Source organism: Macrobrachium nipponense, chromosome 47 (genome assembly GCF_015104395.2).
Source record: "Macrobrachium nipponense isolate FS-2020 chromosome 47, ASM1510439v2, whole genome shotgun sequence".
Lineage (NCBI taxonomy): Eukaryota > Metazoa > Arthropoda > Malacostraca > Decapoda > Palaemonidae > Macrobrachium > Macrobrachium nipponense.
The window spans coordinates 30,935,224-30,957,709 of record NC_087222.1 but is presented as its reverse complement, the minus strand read 5'-3'; the positions used below and the strand labels follow the sequence as shown (position 1 = coordinate 30,957,709).

The 22,486-nt window shown below is 41.9% G+C and overlaps 1 protein-coding gene across 3 annotated transcripts in view; it reads left to right on the top strand.

Moving 5' to 3' along the window:
- LOC135204834 (serine/threonine-protein kinase PAK mbt-like) overlaps positions 1 to 22,486 on the top strand; it is a 48,768-nt gene extending 26,282 nt beyond the window's left edge. For all 3 annotated transcript variants that reach the window (XM_064235042.1, XM_064235040.1, XM_064235041.1), the window contains 4 exons: positions 3,807 to 4,025; positions 8,233 to 8,334; positions 14,822 to 15,082; positions 16,718 to 22,486. In XM_064235042.1, coding sequence (XP_064091112.1) covers positions 3,807 to 4,025; positions 8,233 to 8,334; positions 14,822 to 15,082; positions 16,718 to 16,879 — 744 coding nt within the window. In that variant the 3' untranslated portion in view covers positions 16,880 to 22,486. The remainder of the gene's footprint in view (positions 1 to 3,806; positions 4,026 to 8,232; positions 8,335 to 14,821; positions 15,083 to 16,717) is intronic.

Here is a 22,486-nt window from a genome sequence, read left to right as displayed (position 1 = left end):
AGGACCCTCACTCCCCGGAATTTTACAACCGCCTTTTCTTAGTCCCGAAGGCTTCAGGGGGATGGAGACCTGTGCTAGACGTGAACATTCTGAACCGCTTCGTGGAGAAGAAGAAATTCTCCATGGAGACGTCTGCTTCGGTTCTTTCAGCTCTGCGTCCTGGAGACTGGATGGTCTCCCTGGACCTTCAGGATGCTTATTTCCATGTTCCCATTCACCCATCGTCGAGGAAGTATCTCCGATTTGTGACACAAGGCAAGATCTTTCAGTTCAGGGCCTTGTGCTTCGGCCTGTCTACGGCCCCTCAGGTATTCACGTACCTAATGAGGAATGTGGCCAGATGATGGCTTCATCTAAAAGGGATCAACATCTCCCTTTATCTGGACGATTGGCTCATCAGGGCCAAATCAGAGAGCCAGTGTTTGGAGGACTTGAATACGACATTGAACCTAATTCAATCGCTAGGATTGCTCGTCAACCTCGAGAAATCGCAGATGATCCCCAGCCAGAACTTAGTTTATCTGGGGATTCGGATGGATTCTCGGGGTTTTCGGGCTTTTCCTTCCCAGGAAAGGCTCCTTCGAGGCTTACAGAAAGCCTTGAACTTCCTAGGGAAAGAACGCAGCTCAGCGAGGGAATGGTTAAGCCTTCTAGGGACCCTTTCCTCTCTGGAGCAGTTCATTTCCCTAGGGAGACTTCACCTACGCACTCTTCAATTCTTCTTAAGAAAAACATGGAATTGGAAGGAAGGGCACTTGACGGACTCTTTCTCAATTCCCTTAGAGGTAAAGAATCACCTAAAGTGGTGGCTGGTCTTCTAGAGAAAAACGAGGGCATGCCTCTGGCTATTCGGAACCCCGACCAAATATTATTCTCAGACGCATCAGAAACGGGATGGGGAGCGACTCTAGGAGCAAAGGAAGTGTCAGGCTCCTGGACGAAGGAGCAGGAAGCCTGGCATATAAATTCCAAAGAACTGTTCGCAGTTTACCTTGCTCTAAAGTGCTTCGAACCGGAAGTCAGAGACCAGGTGGTGCAGGTCAACTCAGACAACACCACGGCGCTAGCCTATATCAGAAAACAGGGGGGGGGGGGGACCCATTCGTTTTCCCTTTACACGAACTAACGAAGAAACTTCTAGTATGGGCAAAAGAAAGAAACATTACCCTCCTGACAAGGTTTGTGAAAGGAGAGGAAAAAGTGAGAGCGGACAGGCCTCAGCAGGTCGAACCAAGTCCGGCCTCCCCACAAGAGGGACCCTCCACTCGCAAGTGTGTCAGAGCCTTTGGTCCCTGTGGGGGAGGCCACAGATAGACCTTTTTGCGACGTTCCTATCCAAGAGGATAGAGAACTGCTCCTCGGTAGAATACCTGAGAGCGATAGCAGTAGATGCCCTTCTACTAAACTGGTCTGGCCTGGACGCCTACGCCTTTCCCCCGTTCAAACTGCTAGAGGAAGTTCTCAAGAAGTTTGTGGCTTCAAAAGGGACGCGATTAACCCTCATCGCCCCATTTTGGCCCTCTCAAGATTGGTTCACAGAGGTACTGGAATGGACGGTGGACTTCCCCAGATCTCTTCCAAGCAGGACAGATCTGCTCAAACAACCCCACTTCAAGAGGTTTCATCAAAACCTCCCCGCTCTCGCTCTGACTGCCTTTCGACTATCAAAAGACTTGTCAGAGCGAGAGGCTTTCGAGCAAGGCTGCGAGCGCTATCGCCAGAGCCCGAAGATCATCAAATATTCGGGTTTACCAATTGAAGTGGGATGCGTTTAGAAGATGGTGTAGAGCGAAGAAGCTGTCCTCCTCCGATACCTCTGTGACTAACATAGCCGATTTTCTGATTTTTCTAAAGGAAGAATCTCGGTTATCGGTGTCAACCATAAAAGGTTATAAAAGTATGCTTTCAGCTGTTTTTAGAAATAGAGGCCTGAAAATAGATGAAGACAAGGACCTTCACGACCTGATAAGATCCTTTGAAACTTCTAAATCCAGATCTCCACGTACTCCTAGCTGGAACCTGGATGTGGTCCTAAAGTTCCTGTCATCTGAAAAATTTGAACCTCCTCACCTTGCATCGTTTAGGGATTTAACACGGAAATGTATTTTCCTGTTATCTCTAGCTACGGCTAAAAGAACGAGTGAAATCCACGCCCTTGATTCTGAGGTTGGATTTAAGAAAGATTCGGCTATCTGTTCTTTCCAGACTCTGTTTCTGGCCAAGAATGAGAATCCTTCAAAACCCTGGCCCAGGAGTTTTGAAGTGAAAGATCTTTCAAACTTGGTGGGAGAGGAGCTAGAAAGATCACTGTGCCCAGTAAGGGCTCTTAAGTTTTACCTTAAGAAGAAGAAACAACTTGGAGGTTGTCAACAAGGTCTATGGTGTGCTGTAAGGGATCCAAAAAGACCCATGTCCAAAAATGCCTTGGCATTTTTTGCTAGGAGCGTTATTACAGAAGCTCATGAAAAATGCACTGATGACTCCTTCAAAATGCTTAGAGTAAAAGCTCATGAGGTAAGAGCGGTTGCTATGTCGTTAGCTTTTCATAGAAACATGTCTATGAAAGACATCTTAGATGCGACTTATTGGAGATGTAACTCAGTCTTCGCATCTCGTTATCTAAAAGACGTCAAAGTAACCTATGAGAAGTGCTTCTCTCTCGGTCCTTTTGTGTCAGCGGATAGTGCTGGGGCTTGGAGCAAATACTGATCCTTAAATTTTATGTGTGTACGTAAACCTCCTTGTTAGATAGGTTCTTGGTTTTCTACTGGCAGGGGTGCTTGATGTCGCACAGGCGGCCGTTGCCTTTGTCAGTAAGGAACTAGGAATGTGTCTGACAAGTAGGGTTGTACAAAAATTTTTTTTTTGTGCTATAATGTTAGGATGCGTGCTTTTGTGGTTCGAGTTTTTGGTTGTTTGGGAGGAGTTTGGGGATAACTCCTTTCAATCTTTAGAACTAACACGGGTGTTAGGTTAAGGTGATCGGGATCGGTGTTGTGCTCCTTGAATAAGGTTCTTGTCAAGTAAGTGGATCAGCACCCATTGACAAAGTCCTTTCAGACTCTGCCGAGTAAGTGGATAAGACCCCTTTGGCAGATCCACAAGAACTCTTAGCCATAGATCAATATCTCGCTGAGGCTCTTGAGACGAAGCAGACTCCTGGGCGGTAACCATGAAGTCTTCCGTCTAATCAGGTAGGAACCAAGGTTTATTTTGTTTACTTACAACGTATGTTGTGATTCCTGTCTATGTCAGTAATTAGCTGTCTCTTACCCTCCTCCAATGGTGTGAATCAGCTAAGTATATATCTGACAGGTAAGTTGCATGTATAAAAATGATATTGTTATGATACAATAAAGTTTTATACATACTTACCTGGCAGATATATACAATTAATTGCCCACCCAGCCTCCCCTCAGGAGACAGGTGGTAGAGAAAATCTGATAGAAAACGGGAATGGTTCCTATTCCTGCCACCCAGCGGCAGGTCGGTAGATCACCTGACCTACCTGTAGTGTGTGCGCGAAATTCGAATTTCTGTCGGACGACGGAGTCTAATAGTTAAGTATATATCTGCCAGGTAAGTATGTATAAAACTTTATTGTATCATAAAAAATATCATTTTACTAGGACTTTAAAAATGGCTCCCCCAGGTTTGATTTATTGACAACTGGGAGCTGACCCAATATCACTTGGGTTTCCCATATGAAACTAGATGCTTATATTTTTGTAAATAAGGTATTGCCACCCCCATTGTGTGTTGTTCCATTACTGTGAGTTTGTACTTAACTGAAGGACCCTTTACAGGTAGCAGTGAAGAAGATGGACCTCCGCAAACAGCAGCGTCGAGAGCTCCTGTTTAACGAGGTCGTCATCATGCGAGACTATCACCATCCCAACATTGTCGAAATGTATGACTCATTTCTCGTCGAGGACGAGCTGTGGGTCGTCATGGAGTTCTTGGAAGGCGGTGCCCTCACAGACATAGTGACTCACGCGAGAATGGATGAGGAGCAGATTGCCACTGTGAGTGTGTCTCATTTTCTTTCTTTTCCTTCCATATACTGCCTTCCTTATCTGCAAAACTTTTAACTATCTTCCTAAGCTGTGGTCCTCTCACAGTATTTTCTTGTCTTGAGAGATGTTGCTACATGTTATCTCTGTTGGGGTATGAAATTTTTCTTGCCTCTGAGAACAATAGTCAAGTAAGATAAAATAGAATATTGTTTTAAAGAATAACAGGTTCCAGAATTAAATTTCAAACTCATGTCTCGGGTAGAGAATCACAATGAAGTTGCCTTTTAACTTGTAATTGGGCTTGTCTCTAAGTAGAAGAGAAGTATGACTCTAATTATTCTAAGTTTGACATAGATTGATTTTTTGCCCTAATGGATTTTGTTGGTAGTGCATTCCCCATTCAGATTTGGAAGGTTTAGCTCCATCTTTTCCTCTTCTTTAGATTTTCATAAGATTGGCCCACAGGTTTGTTTGTATAGATGAAAATGAAAAGTGGAGCTGGATTATTAAAGGTATAATAGTTGGACAGGTATATAGAAGAGATCTGAACAGACAAAAAATTTAAAGCAAGAAAGCAACTTAGCCAAGCCCAATGGACATTTAAACGACTTGTACCATCTGTGTTTGCATTCTAAAGTACACCAGCTGATACGTATATCTTGGGAATTTCACCTGAAAGCCATAACATGTACAGTAGAGCCTCAGTTCTCGACGATAATTCGTTCCAGAAGGAGCGTCGAAATTCGATTATTTCGAGAACTGAATCAAGTTTTCCATTAGAAATAACTGAAAATGGATTATCCGTTCTTGACCATCAGTTATTTACCTAACCTTGCCTTTTATACAATACATTACATGTTTAAATTACAACAAATAAATAAAAGTTAAAAGTTAAATAAATATCATGTTAAACGTATATTTATAATTTTTTAAATGTAATATACAGTATAAAGAAAACTACCCTGTGTCCAACTGATTGTTGACCAAGCTCCATAGGCTACCTAGGTCAAATAGTAAGTAGAACGTAGTGTAGTGGGTAGGCATAAAACGTGTTGCTAACATAATAAAAGCATTGAAAAGCAAGTCTAATTATTACAGTAAATTAATAAACTATTAAAATTAAACCCAATCTATATTTATCAAAAACTTGCAAATTTGCCTACAGTAAAGTCGGCATTTAAGGATGTAAACAAACCATAGCGCAGCCCTGGTGGTTTATATCGGGACTATGGTAGTAAAGAAACCATATCTCGCTATAAGCCTAGAAACATTTACATTCGATATTAATTTATGGTAAATCTTTTACGGAGTCGACTGCAATACTGTATACAAAATCGCTTGAAAATTATTCTTTCAGTAAATGTAATGTTTATGATACTAACGATTTTGTTTCATAAATGTCCTTATAAAAAAAGGGTGCGTCTTTTACGGCAAATTGTCCAATATCAGGGCTGGTTTCAAGCTTTTAGGACTTTGACAATATTATGGTACTGCATGGTACATATATACGTACACATAAGTAAAAGAATCTTCTTAAATGTCTTTAATTACTATACCATTACGTACCAGCATCTCTTGAGTTTAATATCAGCTAACCTCCTCTTTTTTTTTTTTTTTTTTTTTTTTTTTTTACGAGGACGCTTATACGAAGCATACAGATTGCGTTCGTTACCGCGCACATTGCGTTCCCATATGTAAACTGTGTCACTACCAGACCTCATACGTAAACATTGACGTCTTTTTTACAGTAGACATAAAAGAATCTTCTTAATTTCTATAATTATTCTATACCATAGCGGCTTCTCTGATTAAGCTAAGGCTAACCTCCTCTTTACCAGCAAGCTTTAACAAGATTAAGATTGCGTTCGCTACCGAACGGCACACGTTACGTATGTGACAGTGGTTTCACTACCAAATCTCACACGTAAACAATGTCGTATGTTTACAGTAACATAAAAGAATCTACTTAATTTCTATAATTAATGTATACCGTAGCGGATTCTGAGTTAACCTAAGGCTAACCTCTTCTTTACCGGCACGCTTAAAAAGCTTAGATTGCGTTGCTACCGAACCGAACATGTTACGTATGTAACTGTTTCACTACAAATCTTACACGTAAACATTAACGTATTACAGTACGACATAAAAGATTCTTCTTAATTTCTTGATTACTAAACGCACTTAATATGGCATAGTAGCTTCTCTGATATAAACTATGACTAACGTCTTCTTTACCGGAAAGCTTAACAAAGCTTAAGATTGCATTCGATACCGAAACCGCACATGTAACCTACGTACGTAACATTGCCTTCACTCCAAACCTAACACTTAAATAAATACGTATTGCATTGCTACTGAAGAAAACGCGCGTCTCAAGTGTGAGCATGGTTTTAGAATATGTCTACGTTGATACCACCGAAAAAGCAAACGAAATGCGCGCAAGGTGTACAAGACACGCACTGTTTGAAGTTTTGTAAACATTAGTTGCGACTTTTTAAACAATGCTGAGTCACTGAGTGGCGTCACCATGTTACCAACCGTTTTGCTAAATTATGCTAGTCGGTCCAAGCAAGAATTTATGCCAAATATGGTGCAATTTTGTGCCAGAATTATGCTATTAATCTATCATTCATTATCTCATTTCTCTAATACATTTGAGCTAAAACAACGATGTATGGAAATTTAAACATTTATATATGATTAGGTGAAATGATAAAAAGTGACGAACAGACAATATTATCACTATAATTTGATGATGTTTAGGAAACTCGTAATAAAACACCATTTTTTCTTTAATAGATCACATACGCAATCACTAGTACAGTATTTGATATGCAATCACTATTATACTATTTGACAAATGTGTGAAGATCACACATACAAATGTGAAGAAAAACAACAAGTTTTACTTATTACTGCATCATTATCATGCCACTCAGAACCATTTTTCTTTAACAGGTCACATAAACAATTATAAATACTTGAAAATGTGTGAAAATTACTTCAAATATAACATTTTGTTATTTACTGATATTTCCTGAAAAATAAAACTAAAAAAAAGGTAAACAAACAAACCAGTCTCTACTCAAGAAGAAAAACATACGTACTTATTACTTGATCATTATCATGCCACTGAAACACTTTTTAATAAGATCACATACACAATGAATAAATACTTGAAAATTGTGGTAAAATCACTTCAGACATAATTAAAATTTTGATTACTGAAAAAAATAAACTTAAAAAGGAAAAAAAGTAATTCTTTTACTCATGAAAAAAAACATTATTAACACTTTACTGATTGTTTGTCATGTCCCACTGTGGTATTTATTTATATTCACAAAATTTAACATTCCTTAGTTGGGTTCAAACTTAGCAATTAACTCATTTGTTAGTGCTGCTTTTGAGGCAATTTCACTTGAAGATACATTCACTATAGCTGTGTATGAAATTGAGGAATTTTCTGCATTTTATTTAAAATTTTAGTGAAAATACATTCTAAAATTGTACTAGAACCCTAAGTTGTGAAAGAAATTATGCTAAGCTCCAATTCTTGGTCAAATTAATGCTAAAAAACATGAAAATTATGCTACATTTGGTAGCACTGGATGACGCCAACTAGCGGCAGCTGGCGGAAACAGTTTTGTTTACAAACATCATATGGTCGAGGGGGTCGGAAACTGGTTTTTTGGTTGAAAACAGATACAAAGTTTATTGGAAATTTAGTGGCGAAATCCGATTATGTCGAGTTCTAATACGGTCGTGAACCGGGTCTCTACTGTATTTTAACGTAAAGGCAGTCCCCGGGTTACGACGGGGGTTTCCATTCTTAAGATGCGTCGTAAGCCGAAAATCGTCGTAAGCCGGAACATTGTCAAAAATCCTAAGAAAACCTTATTTTAATGCTTTAGGTGCATTCAAAACTTATGTAAACTGCATTCTTATTTCATTTTTCATCATAAAACGTTTAAATATAGATTATTTTGCATGTTTGGTGTCATATTTCATCTGCCAGATCAGCGTTTTTAGGCGGCGTAACCCTGGAAATAATTTCTGAGTAGTATAATGAAAAGCGTCGTAACCTCGGAACGTCGTAAGCCGAGACCGTCGTAAGCCGGGGACTGCCTGTATTTGTTTTAAAAAGATTTGATGTAGAATGTGGATCTCAGTTTTGCATGCATTGTAAATATTTGCTTATGCAGTTTTTTTTCCGCAGGTGTGTCGACAGTGCCTGAAAGCACTGGCTTACTTGCATTCTCAAGGTGTAATTCACAGAGATATAAAAAGTGACTCCATTTTGTTAGCAAGTGACGGAAGGGTAAGTGGATTATCTGTGATGTGTACAGTTTGTGTAATTTTTCAGGTTTTTTCCTATTCCTAATTTTAAAACAGTTCTCATATTAACCTTGTGTTGTTCCGACACGGCATACAAACCTTCGGTCCTTTTACAATAGGAAGGTTACTAGCGGCAGCTGGATAGGTCGTAAGCTTTCGAACAAGGGGTTCGGTAGTTAACTGCTTGTCCGACAGGCGCACGCGCGCGACTGGGAGGTAAACAATCACTTTTGCTTTCGGCCTGCTGGCGTGTAGACGTGTGTATCATCGCTCTCTGCCCGCTTCGTCGTCGTTGCTTTCGCATGGTTGTGTTTTTCTTTTTCTATTTATCTAGTGAAACTGAATTGTAAGTACAATCATTTCATCTTTATTTCCATTGAATTCAATTGTGAATTAAAGGATCTTGGTTTCTCCACGCCCTCCGATTACCCGAGTGCCGGGACTGAAGGGCGTAAGTGCGGGAATTCATTTTTCCCAGAAATGATCCTCGTATTGTGTATGCTCGGTGCCGAGGGCGGAGAGCGCTCGCTCCGAGCTTATATTTTGGTTGAAATGTGTAAATGAAAATCGTAAGTTAAGTACCCTTTTATTTATTTATTTTTTTGACCTGTATGCTCGGTTGCCAAGCGAATGCGCTCGGCACGAAAACTTATTCTGTATGGAAGTGGAATCGCAAGTACAGTATTCTTTTTCATTTTCATATATTTATTTTGATTGTAGCAATACTCATTTTGGATCAGTTTCCGCTCTTACCCGGAAATTGATCCTTTCCCCTTTTTATTTGAATGAAGTGAAATCGCAAGTGCAGTATTCTTTTTCATTTTCATATTTTATTGAGATTGCATTATTTACTTGGATCATGTTTCCGCTCTTACCCGGGAATTGATCCTTCCCTTTTTATTTTGTATGAGTGAAATCGCAAGCGCAGTATTCTTTTTCATTTTCATATATATTTTGATTGCATCAATTCATTATGGATCAAAGTTTCCGTTCATATCGGGAATGGATCCTTTTACCCTTGCGCTCGGTACCGAGGGCGCAAATGCGCTCGATCCGAGCCCTTATTCATTGTGAAGTGAATCGTATGCAAGATTCTTTTTCATTTTATTCCTTTTATTATTGATTGCATCAATATTTATTTTGGTTCAAGTTCCGCTCAGTCAGGGAATTGATCCTTATGCCCTTGCATTCGGTGCCGAGGGCACGATTGCTCTCGGGCTCTTTATTATTTTTTGTTGGGTACATGGGTGCTGAGCGGGGGTGGGGACCGAGAACCCCCCCCCCCCCCGCTCAGCTCCCACAGATGCCCTTCCCCTTCGGGGGGGAAGGTTATCTGGGTTCGTCTCCTCGCCCGATCCGTCGAGCGAGGGGGGAGGGCACTCGGTGTCCGATGTACAATTGTATTCTGGGTCTTCCGCTCGTTCGGTGTGGGGCTCACCCCCCCACCCCCCTCGCGAGGGGACTTCCACCCCACTAATCAATACTACTGTTATTTCCGTAGGTGCTACTGCCACGAGGGTGGACCTTGGTGAGGTATGGGCGTCCTTCGATTTGCAGGGCGTGCCTAGTGTCCAGGGCTGCGGTTCTATGTCTGGGCCTCTGCGGTCACCCATGGAGTGGTGACCACGACAACGATATCGACTCCAGGTGACGACGTCCCTCCTCACCCTGGTGTAACTCGCCTCACGTGGTAACAGCCTTGCCTACAGCCGCTGTGAAGTGCCGTTCGCCGTACCGAGAGGGGGTCGTGCCGCCGCCGCTCGTGGTTGCCGCGCTGCCGCGACCACACTTCCGCTGCCCTAGAGCTCGACCCTGGACCTGCCGCCGGTACCAGGATGTTGCTGGCTGCTGCTCCACCTCCTGTGTTTCCGGTGCTTGCTTGCCGTACCTGCCGATTCTGTGCTGAACTGTCCCATGCAGTTGCTGCGCCTGGCTGTCCCTGCCGTTTGCTGCGCTAGCTGTCCTGCCGTTGCTGCGCTGGCTGTCCCTGCCGATGCTGTGCTGGCTGTGCCTGCTGTTCCTGAGATGCCCATACCTGCTGACGTCGTCCCTGTTCGTGGTGGTACTACCCCAGACTTTGGTCTGTCTGTACAGGTACGTCTGTCCTGAGGAAGCTGACGAAGAAGAGGAAGGTGTCGTCGTCGTCTTCATCTTCTTCATCGTCGTCGGCTGCCGCCTCTTCCCCTTCGACTTCTAAGGGGCTTCACAGCCGGAAGAAGAAGGTTGCCTTCTCCCTCCTAAGAAGTCTCCCCTTGGGAGCTTCTCGGGACCCGTCCCACCTCACACTCGGTGGGACGGTAGGGTTCCTTCCGCTGGTCCTCCTGCTCCCTTCCTTCGGGAGCGCGGGCCCGTCTCTTCTTCCGCAAGGAAGAAGACTACTGGGACCAGAGGGGTACCGGCTAACACCGGTACTTTCTCGCCTGGTGTCAGTGGTTCTGCCACTGCATCAGGGTCCGTCTCGGCCTCTCGTTCGCGGGAGGTACCGAGTGTACGGTCGCCTACCAGCGATCGTGCAGCCAGGAACCAGACCTCTGAGCCCGCTCAGCGTCAGGTTCACGGCACGGAGCGGAAGACTGGTGACAGCTGCTCACGCGACTCTCACAGACCAGCTCTTGCTCTCGCGGCGACCAGCTGCTACCCGGGCTGACGTGACGGTCCACGACCGACCGGCCACGGGCTGAGGCTGGGAAGAGGTCCCCCCGTTCGCCGGTGCTAGCCACGCTGGAACCAGCGACCTGACGTGCCATGATGACAAGCACCGGTCTCACCGTGACAGTGGAGCCTGCAGGTCGCCTGACCGTCGCTCTCACAGAGAGCGATCGGGTACGGCAACCAGCACCAGCTCTTCTGACACTCGAGATCGGGGCCGCTGTGCTCAGTCCAGCCGTTCTCCACAGCGAGACGGTTCAACCAGGCCCTGCAGCTCGATCGCCACCCGCGGGTTGACGATCGCCTGCAGCCCTCCAAGCCTGCTGGTTCTGCCAGCGAGCAAGGAGGGAGCGTCAGGTCTGCCTCTCCCGTACCTTCAACCTCCTCGGGTTACACCGGGAGGAGCGAGGTATTGAGGAGTGATCGTGAGGGGTGCGCCCCTCATGATCCCACCACGACGCCCTACGTGCCAGGCACGGTTCTTGGACCGGCCAGGACGTATGCGCAAGTGGCTGGAGGAGACCGAGAGGGCTGTCGCTGTTCCCCCTTCTTAGGAGGAAGGTTCTCGGAATATGCTCTTGTTCGAAGGGCTTAACGGTCCTACTCTGCAAGATGCTGTGACTTCCGAGATCCAGAGGAACTTTGCCGAGGTTATGGCGCTGATTCGTCAGCACAACGACCTCGGGGAAGGATCGCTGCTCCCACCAGCAGAGCCACGTCTTGGCTCGAGTCGTTTTGGGGCCCGAGAGGGAACCCAAATCGACGGTGGGTCTGCCGCGATCGAGCTTGCCGACTGTGTTGAACCAGGTAGTCTCTCGTCTCCGGACAAGAAGGCTCTCTCAGTTCTGGCCGGTCGAACAAGCTACTTCCACCTCCTCTACTCTACTGCGACAGAGGTGTTTCTACGTGTCTTAGGACACCGTATTTTGAATACCCCTTCGGTCCTCCTGAGAGGTTTCGACCTCGACGAGGACTGGAATGAGTCGGAGGACGGTATCGGCTCTCTCCTGTCAGGTGTCGATCAGCCCCACCCAGACGACGTTCACAGTGGCGGCAGACCCTTACCTACAGTATGAGTTCGTAACCCTCCTCGGGAAAACGTTTTCTCCTGACGATACGTTTTCCCAGGCTCTGAGAGGCCATCGCCGTAAGGCGATGGCTGCTCCTTTTCTTCTCCAACTGCTAGTTCCGCTGGGAAGGCGAGCCAGTATGAGTTTGTCTTCAAAATATCTCGTATTCGCAGGTGTGCAATTATGCATTGTTCGCCCCGAATTAACAGATGTGTCAGAAGACATCGCCTACTCTCCTACCTGACAGCTCTACTTCCAAATGTTCAGCCCATGAGAAGCAGTTCTTCAGGCAGTATTTCCCTGTGTCTTCATTACTGAAAAGCGCTCCGCTTTCATTGCAACTACGATCCTCACCGGACAGCAATGAATAGCGGTTAGCGTTCTCAGTCTTTGTAGCACAGGTTCAGAATCTTGAGAATCCTTCTCTCGATTCAGCTGTGAAGACGTAGGCTGTACACCTTCGTCTTCAACGACACAGTGTTGTTTCTCCTTAGCTGAGCGTCAACTATACTATGAGATATCTTGCCATCAAGGACCTCGGTCTCTAGAAGGCAATTGACTTTCGCCTGTTGGGCACATGCCTTAAGAGAATCATCACCTCGCCGTCTGGCATCGGTGACGAACAAATTATTTGTTTAGTCTCTTGGCATAACCCTTTTAAGGCGAAGGTCACGTGACTTGCTCGGGTGCTCGGACAACTTGCCTCCTACCGAACGCAGTCAGTCGGCAGCTGTCAGAGCGCCCAAGTCAGTTACGAACTTCGCTGTGGACTTAGTTCGGTTGTTCCATAACAGTCTTTTCTTCGTCCTAACGGCTTGTCACAGTACCCATACCATCGACACCCACCATTGAGTGTCGGTGTCCTATCCACTACCGAGAAGAAGAACTTCACTGCATGGGGATAGGAGAATGTGAGACACTTCGCTGCAGACGGATAGACCAGTATGGGTACAGGACATCACCGAAGTCGAGAAGAGGGATAGGTCATGCGACCATTCCCTTCTTTTCCTCTGAGGTAATTGCATGACTTTTCCTGCGAAGTCAAGCATCCAGGGGATGGGGATTCGTGACGCTCGATTTCGTACCGAACTTCGTAGCGAAGACTCAGAACCCTTCGGTCCCTGACGATCGGTTAGAGTCCTTCTTTCTGAAGAAACTCGACATCCCAGGCTGAGTGTTGAAGACTCTTCGTCAGCACCAAGATGACCTAGAAGTACACTCCCTCGAGTTACACAAGAACTTCTCCGTGGCGCAGGTACTGAAGGCAGGGGTCTGGTACAACCAGACTACTGGCACCTCCTTCTACCTTTTGGATATTGCCCACAGGTCCTTGGATCGTTTTCCTTGGGACCCGTGGTGGCTGCTCACACGTTGTGTAGCTAACCCAGACCCTAGCAGGCTGAACAGCATCGAGTCCTGGTGTGACTGTAAGAATAGATAAGTGAATTGAGAGAGTGACTGGCTTCTCTTCCTATCTTTTTCTCCCCCTCTACCTGTGGGTAGAGGGATACGGTCATCACCTTGCTGGATAAGGACGAGATGCAGGTGAGCTACTCGACAGAGCCCCATCCTATCCCTTTCACTAGGGATGGGAGCGAATATCCACCACTTCCTCCAAGGGGGGGGAAGTGGATGCCAACAAGAGACAAACCATAACTTTATGTTGCCTCTTGCAAATAGGAACTTGTTCTTGTTTGCTGGTACGAAGAGATACGCTTGCCTCTCTCTTAGTACTTGGTCCAGAGGTCTGACCATTGATCCTGCGGTGCACACCCCGATCAATCGGACAGAGGCTTGGATCCCTCCCTCGCTCTTACGACCAGGGAGGCATTCCAAGGTTGGGCGAACACCAGTCTGTTCACAAAGACTCATATTCCTCCCACCAAGAAGTGAGTCTTCCTATTGTAAAAGGACCGAAGGTTTGTATGCCGTGTCGGAACAAATGACAATTTGTCGAAAATTGCATTTTTCCTAACTATACAAACCTGAGGTCCTTTTACACATAGTCCCACCTCATGCACCCCTCACTCTGCAGTTTTTTGCTTTGGCCACAGCAAAAGTGATTGTTTACCTCCCAGTCGCGCGCACGCGCCTGTCGGACAAGCAGTTAACTACCGAACCCCTTGTTCGAAAGCTTACGACCTATCCAGCTGCCGCTAGTAACCTTCCTATTGTAAAAGGACCTCAGGTTTGTATAGTTAGGAAAAATGCAATTTTGGACAAATTGTCATTTTTGGACAAATTGTCATTTTGAGTTCATTGAAGATAAGGGTGAAATAAGACCTGTTTCCTGAGTGGAATTCTTGGACCCCCCGTATTTGCGTTCTCTGAATTCACGGACTCAAACATTCGGGAACATTTCCATGCATTATTCGCGGAAAATTCGCACATTCACGATATTTTTCTATGAGAAATATCCACAAATTCCTGGTTTTTTATCAGTTTCATCATAAAATGCTCTTTTTATGATAAAACTATAAAAACCAGGTATAAAAATTTGCATGGGTTTTTCTTGAGTTTTAACTAACAAAATAGGCTGTTTTCAGCATTTTTATAGAGGTTCCAACTATTAGCAGGTTCTAACCATTCACGGGGGGTCTGGTACGCATCCCCCGCGAATACGGGGGTACCACTGAACCAAGAGTTACACTCAAGGGTAGGGTCTTATTTTACCTTCAAAGCAATATTGTTGTATTTGTAGTGATATTAATTATGAAGAGACTAAGAATCACCCTCTCTCTCCCTCACCAGGTGAAGCTGTCTGACTTTGGGTTCTGTGCCCAGGTATCTCAGGAACTGCCGAAACGCAAGTCCTTAGTGGGAACGCCTTACTGGATGGCTCCGGAGGTCATTTCGCGCCTGCCGTACGGACCTGAGGTAGACATCTGGTCCCTGGGGATCATGATAATCGAGATGGTGGACGGGGAGCCTCCCTTCTTCAACGAGCCTCCCTTGCAGGCCATGAGACGGATCCGAGACATGCCCCCTCCCAAGTTGAAAAACTCTCATAAGGTGAGTGAGTGCGTTGCTTCTTCCATGAGTTCTTGCAGATCATTTATAGTCTTGTGTGATTTTTCTGTAAAGATATTATTTTTTGGCATCGTTAAGAATTTTTCATATTTGAAACGCCCGCAGTTGGGGTGTTAGTGCTGTAGGGGGGTTAGTGCACATTACGTATGTGGTGGAACACTGTAGGCATTACTTTGACATTGTTAAGAAAATTTTTAATATTTGAAAACGCCCGCAGTTGGGGCGTTAGTGCTGTAGGGGGTTTAGGGCTGATAGTGCACATTATGTGGTGGAGCACTGTAGGCATTACTGAAGGTCCTTTGCAGCCTCCCTTGAACTACTTTCATTCCTTTTACTGTACCTCCCTTCATATTCCACCCTTTCGTAACAATTGATTCACAGCGAAACTGCTTTTGAGGTTTTCTTCCTGTTGCACCTTTCAAATATTTTCACTTTTAATTTCCTTTTCAGAGCTGAATGACCTCATAGGTCCGAGCACTAGGCTTTTGACCTAAATTCCTTGTTTGCTTTAGTTGAAATAACTTTAGATTTAGCTTATATAACTCTTATTAAAAAGAAAATTAATTTATCACATGTAATTATTGCCCCAGGTGAAAAAAGTGTGATATTCCATGGTACAGTATATAATAAATAAACGTCTTTTTATTGGATTGTGTGTAATTCAAGCAGTTCAAGAAAACTTAATTGCATTGCTAGTCACAGTAGTGTAATATCCATTAGCATCTGCTAACTTAGGATGATCGCTGGAAAGTAGAGACAGATATTGTTGACAAAATTATTGTTGCATTGAAATTTTGTTCTAGAACTTCTATCATATAACTGTTGGTTATTTTGCTGTTCATGTTTATCTTAACCACCATTCAAATTTGTCTGTAAGCTTGCAATTTTGTTGAGTCTCAGATGTTGTATGGCAAAGATTCATTGTAATAATTAATGTCCTTGCAATTATGACAGTATGCAGACGACTCAACTCTTGTGGTAGTTTAGATGCTCTCTTAAAATGTGAAACAAAAGATCAGAAAGTGGTGTACCTTAGCAAAACAAGGACCTTATCAATAATCCGATCCAGTACTGTACACGATTCACATTGTAAGTAATGGTTCAGATTACGTGGCAGTGTTGGGCATTTTACCAGCAATTCCAAGCTATCCTTTTCACACCAACTATTTTTTTAAAAGATGAGACAATTTGATCCTGCCAGGTAATTTGGTATTTTCAAAACTACCTGTTTCTACAGCGATGATATTACGGGAGATGGAAGAATTAAGTCAGATTTGCATTTAGTTTTACCATTGCCAAAGCTGTGTGTGTGGATGTCTGCTGCCTATCAATGGACATCCAGATATTCAGTAATATGCTGGGACAATATTCTGTTTTTTGGAAGAAGAGCAAAGCAAATACTAGGTGCAAAAGTAGTGTGGTTAGTGTTTCAGAGTTGTTTGCTTAATTCTCAATAATGTCCATGTTCTCAACACATCCTCTTATCATGTCCTCTGTGACTAGCCTACTGATAATGAATAGAAAAAACCTTTGTTAGTTAGATGCCTGAAAACCCGTCATCAATTAATGTCACTTTTACCCTATTAATGACTTCCTCCTTTTGTGTCGTCCGTGAAGATATCGCCCCGACTTCAAGGATTCCTGGAAAAAATGTTGGTGAGGGACCCTGGACAGAGGGCGACGGCCTTCGAGCTCCTCCAGCATCCGTTCTTACGACAGGCGGGGCCGCCGTCCCTGCTGGTACCTTTGATGAGGTCTTTCAGGCACTCTCCATGCTAAGAAACGATTCCTCGGTGTCAATAATGTAGATATTTTAACTTTTATACAAAAAATAAGCAGCTATTTTGCAGCAGAACTATTTTTAGTCAGGTTTTGATGCCTTCGTTGTTTGATAGAACCTCGATTAACTTGTGCTCGGTGAGGATTCCGAACGACTGGTGTGTTGGAAAACCCTCGAAACGAAGGTTGGTGTGTTCGCATTACCTGCAGGCCTTCCATCGTAAATTCTCACTCAAAGAAACGCCCTCGGTTCCCTGTGATTCTTATCGTTACTCTCTTGTACATTTATGCTTTGTAGCAAATTTTAGAAATTGCCTTTGGATGCATTCCAGTTCCATGTTAAAAGTGTTCACAGAGTAGATTCTCAGTGCTTTGTTTCAGGTCAAGTGTGATTTGGTTTGTCTTGTTAATTGGGTATCCCATTTGAAACCATTTTGTCGTCAGTTTGATGAAGGGATGATTAACATAAATTATTTGACTTGCATCAAGTTCTCTTCAGGGAATTGATTGCAATTGCAGGGAAATAGCTAACTGTCAAACAAGGCTTAGAAACTAGTAGTTAGATATTTAGTTTTTTGACTCGCAAGAGTGGACACTTCTTCGTTACGTGCTGTTATGATTTATATATTTGTTTTTCTTTTGGTCTCTACAATTCTTTTTGTAATTTATTGTCCGCATGCTTCATATCGGAAGTATTTTGTTTGCTCACTTGTCATGCATTCCATGTTTTTTTTCCGTCTTTCTCACTCTCACACGGAGCTTAGTACGTCTTACAGAAAATGTTTATTATATTAGATTTACTTACCAGACTCATTTTTTTTTTTTCCCATACTAGACAGGGCTTATCATCTGTCGTTCTTTCTAAAATTGTACTGAAACCAGGCTTGGGCATGTTTAAGTTCCACAAACCACCCATTCTTCAATGCGAGCATTTAAAAGTATTATAAAACTGAGTAGGATTTGTAATGCAAGATATATGAGCAGTATTAAGTGAATTAGGTTTGCAAATAAGAATGTGGGAGTTATGTACTAGATTCTCTATAGGGTTTTGTCTGTCGAATCAGCGTACAAGTTGTCTTCTCATACCAAAGGTGTATCCATGACGCAAGGGCCACGAAGTACAAATTTTTCTACATTTGTATGTTGGGTATCTCTCTCACACCGTTATCCAAACGGCATAAGAAATTCCAATGATTAAACTTTAAGAATTACTACTGGGACAACAGTCACTTCATTGATTTTTTGCCTTTTCTATCGACCCAGGGTGTAAAGGTGTAATTTAATCTTACCAGAAAATAGTAGTAGTAGTAGTAGTAGACAACAAAAGGTATCTTCTTATTTTGCACAAAAATTGAACAATCAGTAACAAATGTTGTATGACATGTCCCAATTTTGTCTGGCTTGTTTTTGACTGACTTACATTGTTAGTTTCTGTGAAAGATTTGCTTTTAGGCTTCCTTGGGAAGGACAGCTATCATTGAATGTTGCTCAGATTGGAGATTGTGAAAAGAATGGGGATAACTTTCTGGATTACTAGCATAGTTGAAGCATTTGTGGTTGGTATGTGGACTGTACATTGGTTTCCTTCAAAGAAGTCAGTTTTTGTCATAATTTTCAGTATGGACCTTGCCTGGTTTTTTTGTATCTCTGATCCAGTAAATGGATCAGAGTAGGTTTGAAACATTGAACATTCAAATACAGAATGACAGATGGCATGTACTGTAACCAGTGTCGTTGTCTTACTCTGATGAGCAGTGTTGCTAACTTTAGAGTATTTTTATTTCCATCGCATGAGAGAATTGAGGTTCTATTAAATATTCAAAACTACTTTTAAGTTAAGACTTTTAATAACTATTTGTGCATTGACATATCCACTGAAAAATGTGTATTTTGTGGAGTATGATTTTTTTGTACAGATTCGTACCTCTTCTTTGAAGAAGGTACCTGTAATTTATTATTGACAGCTATTGAGCGTAGCTTAATTCATCTTAAGTATGTTTAAATGCCACACTAAGGATATCATACGTCATACGATCAAGAATGATTGATATATCTGTAAAGAAATACAACACATTTATGTAGTTACTCTGTATATATCATGTATAAAGGAAAGTATAGTGTACCGAAAGAGCAATAAATATTGTGTACGGGGTTTAGGGAGACAAAAATGAAGGCTGACGAGAGATTTTGTGAATTGTGCCTCGATAGAACTGTACACAAGCACATATACTTACACACACACACACACACACACACCTACAAACGCGCGCACCTGCATTGGCTTTCTGCTAGCTTGTGCAAAAAGTCGTACAGAACACAAGATCACACGCACGTAGGTTTGAAGGGCAAGCAGTGAATTTTTTCGATGGTGGCATAGTGCCTTATCAATTCAGCATCATACGATTGTCATTCCTTTGTTGAGGGATTGGTCAGTGATCTTTTAGTATTCCACATTTCCCAATGGAATCCTTCTGTTGAAAAAGAGGAAAACAAAGACGGGTTTTCAAATTGGAAAGTGCCTTGGTGAACTAATATTAGGACACCTCTGAATGCTTAAGGAACTATAGTGTAAATTTTTCAGGTGGGATTTGGAGTGGTAATGAAATATACATCTCGGCAAAGCATTTTCTCGTTTGATTGAAGACGATGGGTAGGAGGTTATGCCTGCTGGAAATAAGAGATTAAGAAAGATTTTTATATGTTTACTATATCATTCCTGACGATGCAGTCTAATCATTTATTGCTTTATGTATGTTATTCCTTCACCTTTCTTAAAAGAGCTTAATGTATTCAAAAAGAAATTTTAAGCTTTAAGTTTGATATACATTGATCTTATGAATATAATGCAGAGATATGTTTATGTAATGTAAAGTTGAGAGAGGAAACCATTCGCAAGGTAATTATCTCCCTTTATGAAGGCAAGTTTTGTAAACCAAGAACTTTTATAACTCTGTAGGTAATCTACACAATGAGACTGGGTCTCTGTGATTTATAGTCTTAATATTTTATGCCTAAGTCTTGCACTCGTAGTTACGTAAACGTCAGTGCTTGTGGTGCGACTCGTAAGTCAGACTGCGAAGCCGGTTTTGCCAAATGCCATATTTCTGTAAAGACGGTGAATATTATTTTGCGATCAGAATCTCATTTTGGACGTAACCTGTCGTGGTCAGAATTTTTTCATAACTGTTAGCTTTTGGAACGAAACCATCGACATACTTCTCAGAACCTCGAGAGTTTGAAGTATCAAATATTACTATGTGATAGTATCGTGTCATGTGATGTATGTTGTTTGTTTGGTATAGTCAAGGTAGCCATTTGCAGCTGAGCACTCAAAGGCCTTTTGCAATGACTGATGATCAAGTGTTACAGTATTGTGTGTAAAAACAGTACTTTATCGTATTCAGACTTGAAAGGATTGGTCATTCATTCTTATATATCAGAAACGAGATCGTATTCAGTAGACCTGTGTACAAACTTATTCTGTAGGCCTTTGTTGATTGGAAAATGTTTGTACAGAATCCTTGCATTATTTTGTTGGTGAGCATGAGGTTATTGACGACATCACAGAGAAAGCAAGGAATTGTATTGTCTGTCTGTTGTAAATGGAGAGGAAAACTCGCCTCGGAATAAGCAAGGTAGCTGATTAGAAGTATCGTGAACAAAGACAATAGAAGCTGGTAAAGTTAACTTTGAGTGATAGTGGTTATATCAAGTAAAATATGAGTGGGAAATAGTCCCTGTGGTGTTACTAGCGTTTTTATTTTTTTTGTAAGTTGTCTAAATGCTACAACTGAAGTACTTAAAATATTGTTGGAGATTTTCAATAGCAGTCCATGGAAAGTGTTTAATCTTTTCTCTCAAGCATTTTGTTATTTGGAGGTCGTGTGATGCATTTACTGATGCTTTTTTGGGAGGAATGTCCATAACTCTTTCTGGAACTGTGATCTGAATTGTTATAGTAAAGTTATAATTCCATAACATTTTCTACATGATGGACAAACTATAAAATTTCATGTGATTACAAAGTATTGATTTTTGTACTGCACAGAGGTTTGTGGCTTTATGTAATTAATTCACTCTCATAGACTGGTATCCTTGAGTGAGTTTGTTGGACTGTAAGGTGTACGTACTCATTTTCTATTCCAGAGAAGGAAACGCTTCAGATGTTTACAAATGTTATATTCCATTGAAAAATGAGGCAGCTAGTAGACTAGCAGTCAGTGGATAGTCTAAGAAGGGTATCATTATATTTTTTGAGAGGTTTTGTGTCACAAACTACACAGGGCAGAAAGGAGTCTCCCTATGCAAGAAATTTTACTTTTAAGTCGATTCCTTATGAAATTAATCTTAGCCCTTTCGTAAAGCATACAGTATAAGCCATATATTTTTTTTTTAGTCTGTATTTATAGGGAATTATTTTTCTTGATATTTCCAAGAGCTAGGCATCAACATGAATTCCATTTTATACGGTTTGTATATTCATACATGATAACTTGTTATTGTATTTTAGTACAGTATTTGCATTTTATTCATTTGGGACTGTATAATATGTATTCAGATATAAAGGCTGATAGAAGTATTTTCCTCTTGTTACTCGAGACCTTTGTAGTTTTTGTATAGTTATATAATTACGCAGTATAATTATCTTGTATCACAATTACGGTCATCAGATTTTTTTGAGTCGCAAAGATTTTTAAGGTCACATATTTTATTTGTGATTAAGTTTATTCGTTCACTTAATTTTGTTTGTATTCCAATGGTTAAACCTTTTGTCTTAGCAAATTATAAAATCTAAGAGGTTATCCACATATTACAGAGGCATTTTGGAAAATCAAAATCAAATTATTGTAATGAATGATTACGTACATGTTTCGTAATATCCAACAGAATTTGAACATCAATGAATTTTATGTAAAATGGATAAAGATTTTGTCAATTAAAAATGTGTTAGTAGAATATGAAGAGGTTTTGACCTTCATAAATAACTTGAGTATTAAAATCTAGACCTATTTTATGTGGCGTTCTTTGTGATTTATCTCTGGTTGAAGGAAAGAGTCTGTAAGAATGTGCTCCATAACATTGCCACAATATTGCCTATATAAAATCTTACTGGAATAGGATATCATAGCTAATTTTAAGATTCCATGTGTCTGTATGTATACTTATAATGATAAAAACATATGTATAGATCATAAATTAAAAAGTACCTGTGAAGTATTGTGTAGTTTGTAAGTGTGTATCAGTGTTGCATAATGTCCAACGATTTTGCCTCCGTCCTCGAGAGAGAACTGTGCTAATCTGCCTTAATGTAAAACGTTGAATTAAACCCGTCCACAATGATGCCTTTAGTCACTGTGAGTGTCCCCTTCCGTTAGCCTATCCAGGATAGATTTTTAGGCCGTGTGTCTTCCTCATTGCATTTCGTTCGTATCGGTAGAGAACATTGATAGATATACTCATACAACTGTGAATACTGTATTGGTTTTGAGCTAGCATATATTACACGAGTTTTAATTTTTGTAGCTTCTAAGTGGTACAGAATATGTAGCCATGTAAATACACAGAATTGACTATTTTAGATATAGAAATAAAACAGTTCATAATTGA